This window comes from Paroedura picta, chromosome 6, assembly GCF_049243985.1.
Source record: "Paroedura picta isolate Pp20150507F chromosome 6, Ppicta_v3.0, whole genome shotgun sequence".
In the NCBI taxonomy this organism is placed as follows: Eukaryota; Metazoa; Chordata; class Lepidosauria; order Squamata; family Gekkonidae; genus Paroedura; species Paroedura picta.
The window spans coordinates 77,059,507-77,074,686 of record NC_135374.1 but is presented as its reverse complement, the minus strand read 5'-3'; the positions used below and the strand labels follow the sequence as shown (position 1 = coordinate 77,074,686).

Sequence of the window (15,180 nt, the reverse complement as noted above, 5' to 3'; positions counted from 1 at the left end):
GAACCTCAACAGGTTCTAGAAAAGGCTTTTGTCTAGAAGACAACATAAATACATAGCCAACAGTCACATTCAGTCTTCCAATACCACTAGTTTTGAACATGTAGTACAAAATGGGGATGAGCATGAACCAACTCACAAACTAAAGTTCTTTGGCCAGTTCGTGGTTTGTGAAATCAAGTTTGTGGTAAGTCATGAATTTTCCATGAACTTTCAAGCTGTTCCTTGAGGTTTGTGCCAGTTCATGATCAGAGACATTTCCAGTCAAACAGTCTCCACTCAATCAAAATGTTTACATAACTTCAAAGAAACAACTTGAAGGACATGTAGAGGAGCATCCAGAGGAGGCCCACTGTGACTTTGATGTCTCTAGCTCTGATCTAGACACTTTTGAACAACCTGAATATACACCTGTCAAAATAACAGGTTGATGAAGGTTAAGGAGGTTTAAGAGTGCATAGAACAGATTCTGTGCAAGCTAGATACACAAAACTCACATGTCTAGCTGATTCCCCTGCATGTCATCTGAGGTTGGGGAGGATTAGATTGAGGAAGTCCAAGTTACAATCCTCCAGAGAAGGTGCCTCCAAAAAAGCACTTTCCTGAGAGGACCTGACTAAACTTGGAGGCAGGTAGAAAAGAGTCAGATAGATATCCTCTGTGAGTCTGGTGTCTCTAGTATGTCGAGTGAGATTGTACATCCTGAACTGGACCAATTCCTGAGTTAGCTAAAAGTTCATGATGCTTTATAGTTCACAAATGGGGCACACCATGAACTGAACAAAATTTCCCCCATCCGTGCCCAGCTCTAGTGCAGAATAGTGGAAGCCTTTGTTTTAACTTTCCCATAGTTTAATATTTTTAAGAGTAAACAACTCCCCCCCCCGTGTATATCAACCCTTTACTTTATCAATCTAATTATAAAACTATCGAAAGAGAAGAAATTTTTCAAGTGGCTCAGGCAGGCATAATTTGTGAACAACATAAAAACATGATCGACCCAAGCATTTTCGGATACACAGACGGCACAGCTGGGCAAGACTAGCAGGGCCTAAAGGAAAAATAAAGGGGGTGGGAATAAGTGTGAATTCAAGACTATTCAAACTTACCTAAGTATTAAAATCACTGTGCAAAACTATAATTATGGGTTTCAGATCTAAAATGCATATAAACGCTATTAACCACTGTTGTTGCTATTGTTGTTAGGAGTCTATTTAACCACTTATAATATATCCTATATATATCCTGGATTTCAGTTGAACCAAATATAATCAAATTTACCTGTAATATAATCAAAATAATATAATCAAATTTAACTGGTAAATGAACATGCCTGTAGATTTTGTTTTTCCCCCTTTATATTTCAGTGAGTGCCTCTAGAGACCTTAGGCGTTCTCAACAGGCAGATTCCAAGATTCAGACATGCACAGAAAAGTCAGATCTCCTCCTATCCACCTCACCCCAGACATTAACTTGTTTTACTGGCACTCAACAGGCCCAAGACCTTTCCAATCCACTCCCGGATATCTATGTGACTAATCAGCTTGAGCCTTACAATTTATGAGACCTAAAGCTTACTACCAAGCAAATTTTCTTTTGAAGCACCTTAGCTATGAAGCCTTCTCCTCTGGCTCCTCAGTTTTTCATAGAGACTGGAGAGATTCCTAGAGCATTGCTTAACAAGGAGGTCTCAGTTCCAGGTTTTCACCCAGAAAAGACATGGCCCTCTTGGGCAACATCTTCCCAGTTTTCTTGTGCTGCTTCATTGAGCACAGGCAGGGGATGGGAAGCTTGGCCAGAAGTCTGCCTGTTGTAAGCTGGCAACTAGTATCCCTATTTTAAGGACATAACTAGCATTTGGGGAAGAAGTATTAACCACTGTAGTCCTTTTAAAATCAGTATTCTCTCTAACCTATTTCAGTTAAACATCCTGCTACTACATTCTGCATCATTTTAAGACTTTAAAGGCAGCTACATGTAGAGCATGACTACATCTACACTATTTTTGGATATTGCACTATAGCAATCATTTGCAATGGAATATTCATGTGTAGATCATCCAGTCCAGTTGCAAATGATTGTTCAACATCAGTGCAATATATAGATACACTAGAAACCATCAGAATATGGATTTATTTATTTTATTGACCGCAACTCCCGGTCCAAGCTGGCTCATGGTGGTTTACAGTAAAACCCCAGTAAATATACAATAAAACAATAATAAAATAACAATAAAACCTCTGACAGTGCAATCCCTCATTCCTTCTTCCCAGCCCACCAGTCCAATGCAGATGAAAAATGCTCATCCCCTAAACTCCCTGCCCAGCCAGCCTCAGGGGGAGGGGGCAACTCCTGCTCTACATGTATTGGGGATCCTGAGGAGGCATCTTCCATGGCCTGGCCTCAACCAAATGCCTAGCGGAAGAGCTCCATCTTGCAGGCCCTGCAGAACTTCACCAGCTCTGTCAGGGTCCTCAGCTATTCTGGGAGCTCATTCCACCAGATCAGGACCAGGAATAAAAAGGCTGGTTGAGGCCAGGTGCACCTCCTGTGGACTGGGGACCACCAACAAATTCAAACCTGCAGAGTGAAGGGCCCTGCGGGGGGGGGGGGGCATAAGAGACAGGCTGTCCCTCAGATATGCAGGGCCCAGAGCACAAATGGCCTTGAATGTTAATACCAAAACACTGAACTTGATCCAGAATGCACTGGCTGGATACAGGCTCTCCAAGATGACCTAGAGAGGAGCCTAGCAGCTGCATTTTGCACCAACTGTAATTTCCGGGTCAACAAGGGAAGGTGCACATAGAGCAAGTTGCAGCAGTTACTCTGGAATAACTAACCAGATCTCACTTCTCAAAGAAGGCATCACCAGACGCATCAACAGCATTCCAGAGGAGTCCTGTGTGTCCTTTTATAAGCACTGGTCTAATAGCAGTGTCAAACTATGAACTTCTCTTTTGGGGGAAATGTAACCCCTGCGGAATATCTATATTTTCTCCCAACAGCATCTCAGCTTTTTATACAATTACAATATACGCACTTCTCAGAGTTCAGACAGTACAGTGGGAAAGCATGTGGACCACTAAAACAGAAATATCGTCCTTACCCACCCCAAGTAATAATTCACTAGAACTCTTGAGTCATTACCTTCCCGAAGTAATAATGCCCGTTCAACAGAACTATTAGGCACAGCAAGATCGAGAGCGCATTTGAACTCCAAATTTCGACATGTTAAACTGGCCCCATAGTCTGTTAATAAGTTGACAATTTCCACACTGGATTTTCTAGCAGCTGCATGAAGCGGAGTGTCTAGTTGCTTACCCAGGTCAACAGTGGCTCCTTGGGAAGAAGGCACAGAAATCATTGGTTAGAATTACATGGAAACAAGAAACTGCCCCAAAAGAACAAGCAAAATGTTTCCTTTTGATTTCCTCTTTTAATTCGAACTGTTAAAATGTGGACTGTCCTTTTAAAGGCAGCAGATGTGTGTATAATTGGGACTAAAAATGAGACAAGGTGAACGTTTGTACATGCTATGGCAAACTTTTGTACATCTTGAACAAACAGCATGTCAGGTTCATCAGTAATGATTATGGATTCAAAGATTTGATTATAAGAAGCATACTTTAAACATCTGGCAAGCGGGAATACCAAAACACCAGCTTCTGATCCTTTAATACCCTACTAGTTGGGAAGTGTCCAGGGTTCAGCTTATTGCCTCACTGACAATGCAGTGGCAAGAGTGGCTACATTGCTCAACCTTTTATCTGCAGGCAGTTAATAAAGACATCAGAATGTTCTTCAAGGCTAGACATTAGCACTGCTGAGCCAATTACAAAAGAATATTAGACAGGTTTGAAGAAGAGTACAATTCACAGTCTTTAAAAGACTCTCAGTCAGCAGATATAAATCAGCTGGGAAAGTCACTCATTAATGTAAATCAGCTAGAACCAATGGCTCTCTGCCAAGGCAGCCGTGTAGCCAGTCTATTAAGTTATCCCTCTGGGTTCTTCCATTTCATCCACCCACTTACCCCCACTTCAGATTGGTCTTCAGTGATTCTTTCTTCTCACATAATATAATTTTAGTATTAAGATTAGACCAACAGCAGATAATCACTTCATACTGCCTAAAATGAGAGTCTGAGCTATGAATCAGAAGTTCCCAGGTTAAGACTTTCCCTCTGCCATAATTTCACTAGGTAGCCTCAGGCAATCTACTGCCCACAGTTTCAGCCCCACATCTGCAAAATGGATGTAACAGTAGAATATACATGACATGCCTGGACACAGTAATGGGTACATAAATACTATTGTTCCAGTTCTTATTCTTTCTATTTCTCAGGCCATGGGTTGGATCCTGTGACTCCTTTTTGTTAACAGTGGAAGAGTTAAGCTCTGTCATTAGCAGAACAGAGTTGTGGAATCTAAACCTATGTTTATGGAATAGCTTCCTGATATTGCCAAATCTCTCACTGAGTTTGGATGTATACCTAGATATTGGAGGATTTTTTCCCCTAGTTCACCCCTATGTTGAAAAGTGAGAAGCCAGACATATGAATAGCCCATTCACACTTGTGGGTATTTCAGGTTCTCTTTACAACTGATACTTTATGGAGATGGGGAGGGGGATTCTGCATGGGCAGAAAACGCCGAGAGGGTGGTCATATGGAAGCAGGGCAAATCCCCTCTTCCACATGACACAGCCACTGGGCAGGACCCTTCCCAGGCCTGTTGTGGATCAGGCCCTCGGTTGCCCCAGGCTAAGGGAACATGGAAGAATCTGCATTCCCTTAACCACTGTAGAGGCCAACAGAGCCTGTCCCACAGCAGGCCCATGGGGCCTTCCCTGCCCTATGGTGGTGGCCCAGAGACGGCAAAGAATGGTCTGGTCAGCTTCGCGATGCTTTGCCACAACACAAGACAGGGTGCACCAGGGCATTCATTTTTGGATTTTGGATGGAATGCAACCCCACCCTCCTGCAAAATAACCCCCCATGGGGGGCCCTCATGGCAGAACTATTCCACTGCTGCTTTGTTTCATGGGCGGGATACATTTTGACACCGGAACAGATCTGGCGCTGAAATGTGTCCCCCATGGAGACACAGTAAACTGCGAAGCTTCATGTTCCACAGCACTGTATCACTGGCGGCCTGGTGTGACTGCCTCTGTATGGAATGGGCCAGGGTGAGGCTGGTGCAAGTGAAAGTCATGTTTAAATTGATAATGCAATCTATGTATGATGTTTGAATTGGGATTGTGCTATTCACTTGTGCATGTCATACTTTTATATTTTGGTCATTAAGTGACCAAAGTGACACAGAGATTCAGAAACTGCTCTGGGTTTGTTGATATGTGCCCTGTAGCCATATGGACGGGGACAAATTGGACAGAAACATCAAGCCAGAAATAGCTCAACCAATCTGCCAAATAAAACTCAGGTGTATGCCCCCTCCCTTAAACAAACACATCAGAGTACCTAGTTCTAAGAGCTTCTTCACACAGTCTGTCCTTTGATTCATACAGGCCACATAAAGAGCAGTTCCAGATCGTGAGTCTTCTTGGTCTACATCCACACCATTGGCTAAAAGAATTTCCATACACTCCCTATGACCTAAATTAACACAGTGAAGAGAGATCCTTGTTGAGCGGAGCTAAACGGACACAGTGATTATGTAAATCTTCCACAGTTTAATGATTCTAATGGTATTAGCACATGTTTATAGACTGCCAGAAACTGAGAGCATGACTTGTAGGCATAACCATAGGCACATCTAATAACATCTGTGCTAAATGAAGCACATCTAGCATCCTCAAAAAAAAAAAAGGGGGGGGGAGAAATATGCTGTGCTTTTTACAAGAGGCCAGAATAGGCAAAGGGTCACTCTCAGTTATTATTAGGACATGATTGGCTGGCCTATGATATGGCCATCTTGGTAAAGATACATGTGTCTAGATCTGGCCAATGCCTGGATGTAAGGCATTCTGGTTACAGCGCACAAGATATATGTAAAAGGGAGACCACCAAAGTAGTCCAGGTTGCTACACGGAGGCAGGCGATGGCAAACCACCTCTGTTTGTCTCTTGGCTTGAAAATCCTATCGGGTTGCCATGACTTGACTGTGGCTTGATGGCGCTTTTCACCACAATAATAAATAAGCAAGCAAGCGGGGGGGGGGGGAGAGATTCTTGCAAAATCTGTTTATAAGGAATCTCTCAAGTCTTACATTCTATGATCATAGCATGAAATGTTGTGTTATGCCATGTCTGGGGCCCAAACTGGATACAAGGCACAATCAATATGCAATTGTCTCCCAATATTTTTAAAACCTAAAGTAAACTTGGGCAGTTGTTAGATTAAATGGAGGAATGGCAACCGAGAAGGCCTGCTGAACCCTTTCTTCTCCAGCTACTTCGTCTGTTTGAAATCATTCCTCAGACTGCTGGGAGAAGGAGGTATTTTGAGTGAAAAACCATCTAGGAGAGAAAGAGAACACCGGTGAGAAAGAAATAATTAATTTACTCAAAGATCCTTTTGTCAAAGGAAACCACCCCCTTCTACAGCACCCAAGGCTGGTTTGCTAGTTTTCCTCTTTTCTTGGCCAGTGATCATGATTTGAAAGAGGGAGAAAAATGAGAGATCTGAGTATTTTCCACCATCAGGGGTGACTCTAAGCACGCCTAAGCTGTATTTGGCAAACTCTGCACAAAAGCCAAGGTCCTTGTTTACAGCTATGATGGATCAACACAATTCCTATTACCTCTCTTTACAGCTTCATGAATTGGGGAAGCAAAATGACTCTCCAGGTGTGGCCTGGCTCCAAATTCAAGCAACATGTTGACACAAGCTGCACTGCCACTGCAGCAAGCATTAAACAAAGGTGTGACTCCATCCACTGTGGCTGCATTGACCTGAAACATTGAGGGGGAGGAGAAGACAAAATGGAGGACAAGATGACTGTCCTGTGGGATTTCCACACTTTGTATCATAGGCTTGAGAACTACATTTAATACATAGAAATAATTATCTGAGAAATACTATTTTGTATCATCATATAATAATAACCTGCCAAGAAAAGAATAATAATGTTAATGGAATAGGGAAATATGAAGGAGAGCTGTCACATATACTATTTAGAGTGGAGTGGGGAACCTTGGGTCAAATTGTGTTCTGCTATGAAGTTCACTGAGTGAACTTGAGCTCATACCTTCTGCTCACATAATCAAAGAAAGCAGGAATAGACAAGGCAATGGGTTATTCCTTACCAGAGATAAAGTTGCTAGATTAAGATAATAGTCCCTTGTGTCTGTGGAATATACTCTGTGCTGGCAAAGTGTGCTGCCTTTAGCTGCATGTGGAGGTAGGATCCAATTTTTCAGCTACTGGAAAGGTTGGGGATAATTTCTGCTGATTTTCCGTTTGCTCTTCAGACCCCCAATTTCTTTTATTATTATTATTGTTGTTGTTGTTGTTGTTGTTGTTGTTATTGTTGTTATTATTATTATATTTTTGATTTTCATAAAGATAGAAATATAGAATATAGACAATGCAAGTTATTAATACAGAGAATAATAAAATATAGTCTTCGTTTGGAAATATAAGATCCCACATTAACTACCCAATGGTATGAACTTTTGCCCAGACCCCCAATTTCTGTAACCCACAAGTGGCATTTTGGGTAAATCAGTGAGCTGCAGCCAGGGGAGAAGCAACAAATGTTTTGTTTCACTGACATGGAACTCCCGCAATTCCGCAGGGCCTGCAAAAAGGAGCTCTTCCACCAGGCATTTGGTAGGGCCGACTGAGCCATAACACCTACAGGTGCCCCCCAGACTGAGGAAACGAACCGAATGAGGGATTGTCAAGTTATTGTTGAAGTGCCGTTCTAATTGTTCCAGTTTATATGTTGTTGTTATTGTTATATTGATTTGATATTGATTTTGATAGTGTTCTATGTGAATGTTGAAAAATGTTTTATGTAAACCGCCCAGAGCCGTAGGGAAGGGCGATATAAAAAAAATAATAATAAAAAAATATATATAAAAAAATAAATGAATAAATAATTTGCATGAACAGAAAATCTAGTCTGGAATCTGGATCCAACCCACTGTTTGAATTTCCCTCAGAAGCAAGGATGTTCATGCAACATTTAATGGACTCTTGATCTGGAGGTGGCAGGAGGGAAGCCGAGGCTGGATGGGTCCTTGGAAGGGATGTCTTGTCCTCAACAAACCCCTGCACATTCATGGTTCCCTTGTTAGACTCTGTAAGGGGCAGCATCAGCAAAATAGTGCATACTGTAATACTCACGTGAGCACCATTCTCCAGTAAGACTTTTGCACAGGCAACATGGCCTCCCAGGCACGCCTCGTGGAGAGCAGAAATGCGGTCAATTGTAACAATGTTCACGTTAAATCCCTAGAACTCAGAACAAAAAAGTAGGAAGAGGAAATAACATGAAATAAGAAAAATAGTATTTCTACTATTCTGTATTCTGTACAGTGGTCATAGTTTGCATTTTGGCAAAATATTCTTTTGAATTAGGAATCATTATCCTAGAGCATGTACAGTTTATAGAACCAGGTTGGTGTAGTGGTTAAGAGCAGTGGCTTCTACGAGCAGTAGACCAGATACTGATCCATGAGTCAGCAGTGTGACTTGGTATGAGGAAAAGTTGAGGGAGCTTAGTTGTTTAGCCTGGAGAGAAGATGACTAAGAGGTAATAGGATAACCATCTTCAAATACTAGAAAGGCTGTCATATAGAAGATGGAGCAGAGTTGTTCTCTGTTGCCCCAGAGAGTCAGGCCAGAACCAATGGGTTGAAATTAATTCAAAAGAACTTTTGGCTAAGCATCTGGAAGAAGTTCCTGACACTTAGAGCGGTTCCTCAATGGAACAGGCTTCCTTGGGCAGTGGTGGGTTCTCTTTCTTAGGCAGTTTTTAAGCAGAGGCTAGATAGTCATCTGACAGAAATGCTGATTTTATGAATTTAGGCAGATTGTGACTGGATGGACAGGAAGAGATATGCCAGTGTTTGTCTCTTGCTGCCCTTCCTTGCATACCCATGGAATTACTAATTGCCACTGTGGGACGTAGGTGAATTTCCTCCTGACCAGGCTGGATTCTGGAGATTTGTGGTGGTGGTGGGAATCATTTGGGCATGAAATTGAGGTTACATTGGGCAGGCAGCTAGTTGTGAGTTCCTTCATTGTGCAATGGGTTGGATTAGATGACCCTGGAGGCACCTTTCAACTCTATGATTCTAGGGTTGCCCCCTCCCAGCATGCATCTCCTTTCTCCTCTCTATGTGTTGTGGTATTTGTTGCTAATTCATTCAATGGACAAAAGGCACATTGGTAGGGTTGCCAGCCTCCAGGTGGAGCCTACAGATATCCCAGAATTACAGTTGATATCCAGGTGTCAGAGATCTGTTCCCCTGGAGAAATGGCTGCATTGGAGGATGGTCATTTTGACATTATACTCTGCTGAGGTCCTTCCATTCCCCAAACCCAACTCTCCCTGGGCTCCACACCCAAATATCTTCAGGGATTTGCTAAGCTGGAACTGGTAATCCAAGGAGGCCTTCTGTATGCAAAGCTGTTCTAAAAATCTCCATGAAAGAAGGGCTCATCTTCCCTGGACATTGTGGGCTGATGAGCAGCCCTTTCCACATCTTTGGAAATCCTTCCTGACATTTAGCTTAAACTGCCTTTGCTTTAGTGTAAAGGCTTAATGACCATTGGTGTATATGAGATGAATAATTGCTCATTCTCTTTTGAAGGCTTTTTAAAAATGTGTGTTGCTTAGGTTTAGACTGAATGCCCCCAATTTCTTTGGTGTAATGCCTTCTCACAGAGAGAGAGAGAGATCCTGACCATGCTGGTAGCCCAGCCTTCCCACAAACTCAAGTTCCATATGTTGGTCAATACTTGAGTGTAAAGGCTCAACTGCACGATTAGTGTGCTCTGCTTTATCCAGGTGTGCAATCCACATGATTACAGGCTATGCGCACAAGTCGACATCTGGAGATTGGGCATACAATGTCAGGACTTGCTGCCAGAATTGAGATTCCTCTCCCATTCCAAACATGCCACAAATATCTGCATAGCACTAACAAGAATGGTCTTCTGAAAACTCCCCCTTTGGACCTTTATAACCATGGCGGGGTTCCCACAGCGTGGTCTTCTGAACTGACCCTCAGTTTAGCCTTCTTGACAAAGTACTGGAAAGCTGCTGCCCCATTAATCTTGTTATTTCTACACTTCATTTTTGCAGTTGTTTTGGTCCCGTGTGTTTTGTTCCATCGATCTCTTAAGTCAGTCGCAGAAAATGCTTCATTTAGAAAATATGTTGTGCTGTAAAGCTGTGGATCTCTTTGCTTGGGATTTCTTACCTGGGCTATCAAAGTCTTCAGGGACAGGAGGCGTCCTTGAAATGCAGCTTCATGAAGAGGAGACCTGTCCGCCCAAGAGCCTAAAAATGAGTGACAAATCTCAAAATGTAGAAATGCAAGCATTGTAAAGCTTTTTCTGCTTGAGAAAACATTATTTTGGCATTTCTCAGGACATACTACCTCCTCCCACCTCTGTCGGGAATCACTTGGGATGTCATCACATGTCTGTTTCCCTGTCCAGCCAATGAGATGGAACAGAGGTGGAAAAACAACTGCATGTGATGACTATCACATGGTGCAAGTGACCCTTCCATTGATGGAGGAAGAGCTCTGAGCACAGCTGCCATTTGCATTGACTCTTCCATGTCACACTTAAACAGATCAAGGGAACAGAAAAGTCACGAAGAAGCTTTTCATGTAATTTTAAAAAAAAAAGAATAACAACATAAATCAAACCAATTCTGCACGGAGGCATAAAATGCGTGCTGCCTCCTGCTTGCAAACACGTGGTTTCCAACCATGCGATTGCAGGCTTCCTAATGGGAGATCCCTCATGTGTTTTCCCACCAACTCATTGCGGCTTTCAGCCTCCCAATGCAGCGGCAGAGAATCCGAAAATGTAGACAACCTGAACTTCTCTCCTCTCTCCTTGAGTTGTCAATCAACACAAGCCACCAATCCCTTTACAGCAGTTGTATTGGGAACTCAAACTTCTGCCCCCCCCCCCAAGCCACAAAATTAATTTTAAAAAATACACTTCTGTCTTGCCACAGGATCATGCCACAACAATAAAACATTTTCTGGATTCTTTGTATAATGGTCTCTCCCTATTTCTCATACCTTTAGAGCCCCTGCTGGGTCACCTTAAATTGGTTGTACAGCAACAGTGCTTTACACACATACACATGTCCTTTTTATTGTAACACAAATGCTAAACTGATATGACCTGTTGTTTAATGTAGCCGAGGTTTGAAAGTGACTGCTCAAATCCTTGAGCTCTTAGACTCAAATGATCAAGATAGCTGCTTTGCTCTTCTGTCACCTAGACATTAAGTAGAACTGATCTTCAACATGTTGCTCTGTGAACACTTCTACAATCTACAAACCACTGCACATGCCCACTGATTAAGTTAGAAACATGCAGTTGACCTTGCACAAACACACCTATGTAATGCCATGCTAGCTCAAAAAACATACCTCCCTGAAGAGTATGGCAAATGTAGTTCCCATAGGGAGCTTCTCTTAACTCCCCAGTTATTAGAGGCATCCCAAAGAGATGAGATTCGTTGCAAGGTATAGAAATAAATCTACCAGCTCTAACACCTTCCGCTTTAGATGGCATCCCTTCAGAGCTCAACTGTGGCTGTGTGTCTGCAATCTCACAGAGAGCAGAGGTGAAATGGTCGTGACTGTTTTGAAAGATGATCCTAATGGGCAGAATTACAGGAGGCAACTTGGCAGAGAAAAAGACCTCGAGCACGTATGAGGCTCAAGCCATGAACAGCTTTAATTCAAAATGTGTATTTTTAAAGGACATGGGAAAGGCTTTGGTGAGGAAAACTGCTGTGACTGAACAGAACTACACCCTGCCTTCTAACCCTGCTGGCAAGAAGAACTGTAGCCTAGGGTTGAGAACCCAGGGTCAGGAAATTCCTAGAGACTTGGGTGGTAGAGCTTGGGAGGGGTGAGATATGGGGAGGAGAGGGGTTTTATGGTATAAAGTCCAGCCTCCAAAGCAGGTATTTTCTCCAGGGGAATTGATCTCTGTTCCAGAGGATCACCAAGACTCATCCGGCGGTTGGCAGCCTTAGCTTTCTAAGAGGCTGCATTTGGATGTCTTGCCCTCCTCATGTTTTGAAGTGTTTCCATTAAGTTTAGTAAGCCCACACACTGACACCTTGTGTACAAATACCACTAGGAAATGTCTAAATATCCTTTTAAGCATTTCATCTTAACTGGCTTTTGAAACAAGATTTTATTTACATTTTTACTTTTAAAGATGTGCAGAGTTACTACTTTGCATGTGTATTTTAAGCTTACAAAGGAGTGGCATAGTGGTTGGAGTGCTTGACTAGGAATGGGTGCATTAAGCTTTCAACAATGGCAATCTCTGACTGTTTCCACATGAGGAATTTGCCCCCGCACAGCCTCTCATTGCTCTCAGGTTTTAATGCTGCTTCCTCATGACGTCAGCAGCAACCCGTTGCTGTGCAGGTTTGCCCATCCTTGAACCCGCCATCCCCTCCCCATTTCTGGATTGGAAATTTTTTTTAAAAATGGTGCAGTCCATGTTGCAATGGAAATTCACACTGCCATGGCTGTGTAACTGGAAATAAAATTTACTGTCATGTTCTCTTCAACATGCAGTTATATATTGGGAGCAGCCAGCAACCCTATCTAAAACACATTCATGTTTTGTTTTCTGGTGAAAGGTCATGAACGGGGAAAGGGGGGGGGGACGCAGACCTCTCCCCATTAGCATGGCATCCATGTTCTGTATTTTTATTTTGTATTGTGAACACACAAAATGTGTATGTTTACGTCAATGGCCGTTGCTGCATGTACACATTGCTTTGGTCATCTAAAAAGTTGGCCACCAAAGGGTCCATGGAGTGGAGAAATTTTGGCAGGCAAAAAGAATGTGACTGCGTGATCCATAGGGTACAATCACCATGGCCAGTGTCTCGAGCCAATCAGAAATCTACCCAAACATAAATCTAGACCGTCATTAAAAGAATCTCAAAAAGAAATCAAGAGAAATGTTTTATTGTTGTGGCGTGTCCCCATAGCAACGCAGAAGTTTCCTTTTTTAAAATAATAATATTTTAAGACTTGGGGGAGGGGGAGTTTGAGTCCCCAAAACCCCCACTGAGATGGAACTGGTGGCTTGCGTTTATTGACAACCCGAGAAGCAGGGGGAAACCTGCAGGTTGTCCACACTTCCAGTTTCTCCGCCACCTCAACGGAAGAGAAAAGCCACAACGAGGCAACGGGATAATGCAGGAGGGGTCTCCCATCTGGAAGCAGCCAAACACATGGATTATGATCCCGCTTTAACAAGCAGGAGGCAGCGCAGAAACGGTCACTGTTAAGTTTCCTGTCAGGCAATTCTGTTATATCTTGGTATCACACATACACCCAAGACAACAATAACTGGAAGCCACCCTGATGGCCATTGAAGTCTACCCCTCTGCCCCCTACATGCATTAACACCCAACAAAGTCCAGACCACAGAGAAGGCACATCACTCCAAGCACAGGAAAGTCAAGCTACATGCCACAATGGTTCAAGCAGGCATTAGAAGTCTCACAGGTCTTTTTTTTTTTTTTTAATATTCATGCATTCCAGCACCCACCCTTAGCTGCAAGACCATCATTAACATTTTCATTCTGGACTACTGCAAGGAAATCATTATTTCTAATATGGAAGAAGCACAATATGTCCCAGACATATTCAGTGTCTTTAATCACAGTTTTTGTTGTTGTTGTTTTACCTGGGGCTATTCCATAGATTTCTTCTGCTATCCTGGCAGCCTCTTTCCTGTTCCCTTTCACAATATAGAAATGAGTCAATAAAGCCAAAGAGATTTTAATTAAGAGCTTGAAACAAAACAAAGTAAAGATTGCAAAATAAATGTTATTGAAAGCATAGAGTATAGTACTGCCCTCCATTTTGTAGAATTTCACTGGGCTACTAAGTTTCACTTCACTGTTATTGGTATCATATGACATCTATTTTAAACTTTCCAGCAGTGGATGCTCCTCAGTTGCCAAAAATAAATCCCACTTATTTATTTATTACAAGCACGATATTAAATAACAGCGCTTAGTATGAAAAGTGCTGCAAGTTTGCCTTGGTTAAATCAAACTGTTCCCTAAAATGTCTCAAAAAATGAAAGAATATGACTTCATTGGTAAAGGATGCCTATAAGAAAAAGGACAAATCTCCAGCAATTTCCCCAACTCAGGGAATGTTAAAAATATGTTTCCTCCTAAATTGCATACAAGGCTAAACACATAATACACATTCCCTAATGCTTTCCTTTGTTTGACTTCAGGGTAAAACAAGATATTATGGTTTTTTTAGAAGAATATGACTTCATTGGTAAAGGATGCCTATAAGAAAAAGGACAAATCTCCAGCAATTTCCCCAACTCAGGGAATGTTAAAAATATGTTTCCTCCTAAATTGCATACAAGGCTAAACACATAATACACATTCCCTAATGCTTTCCTTTGTTTGACTTCAGGGTAAAACAAGATATTATGGTTTTTTTAGAATTTGGGAGCAATTTCAGTATGAGCTAGCACACATGTGCAGGCACATACATACACAGCCCTCATCAACAGGTATAAGATGGGAGGAAATAGCTGCATGAGAATCTTATGGCCTCCATGAGGCCTCCTCTGTTTTCTGCATCAGTAATTTTAGGGGTGAGGTTGCCCTTGCTCCAAGCCCTGAGCCATCATGTGAGTACGGCTGATGGATGTAGCAAAAAATCCCAAAACACCTCTCTTAATATGTGGGATGTGACCAGCTAGCTTGTCTGAAAGATTCCCCTTATCCCATGTGTGGTATCTAGCACTCGTATCCAAACCCTGAGATACAACCATAGTCACAGAGAAGGTTCTGGAGAGTCAGTCTCATGCACTGGAGGCTGTCTTTGTCAAAGATTCACTTTTGGGGAAATGTGGCATTGGCAAAAAATATCTAGACCAAGAGAAGAACAACACATAACACTTTTTATGTCAGCAGACACCTGAAGATACTTTAGGCCTTGACTCAG

The 15,180-nt window shown here is 42.3% G+C and overlaps 1 protein-coding gene across 1 annotated transcript; it reads right to left on the bottom strand.

The window, feature by feature from the left end:
- Positions 1–4: 4 nt before the first annotated feature.
- ASB11 (ankyrin repeat and SOCS box containing 11) lies at positions 5–14,066 on the bottom strand. The gene is made up of 7 exons (XM_077344254.1): positions 13,889–14,066; positions 10,396–10,475; positions 8,312–8,419; positions 6,762–6,912; positions 5,480–5,614; positions 3,148–3,339; positions 5–1,048 (listed from the first exon to the last, which is right to left on the bottom strand). Exons 1-7 carry the CDS (start codon positions 14,064–14,066, stop codon positions 924–926), a joined length of 969 nt encoding a protein of 322 aa, XP_077200369.1. The 3' UTR covers positions 5–923.
- Positions 14,067–15,180: the final 1,114 nt, after the last annotated feature.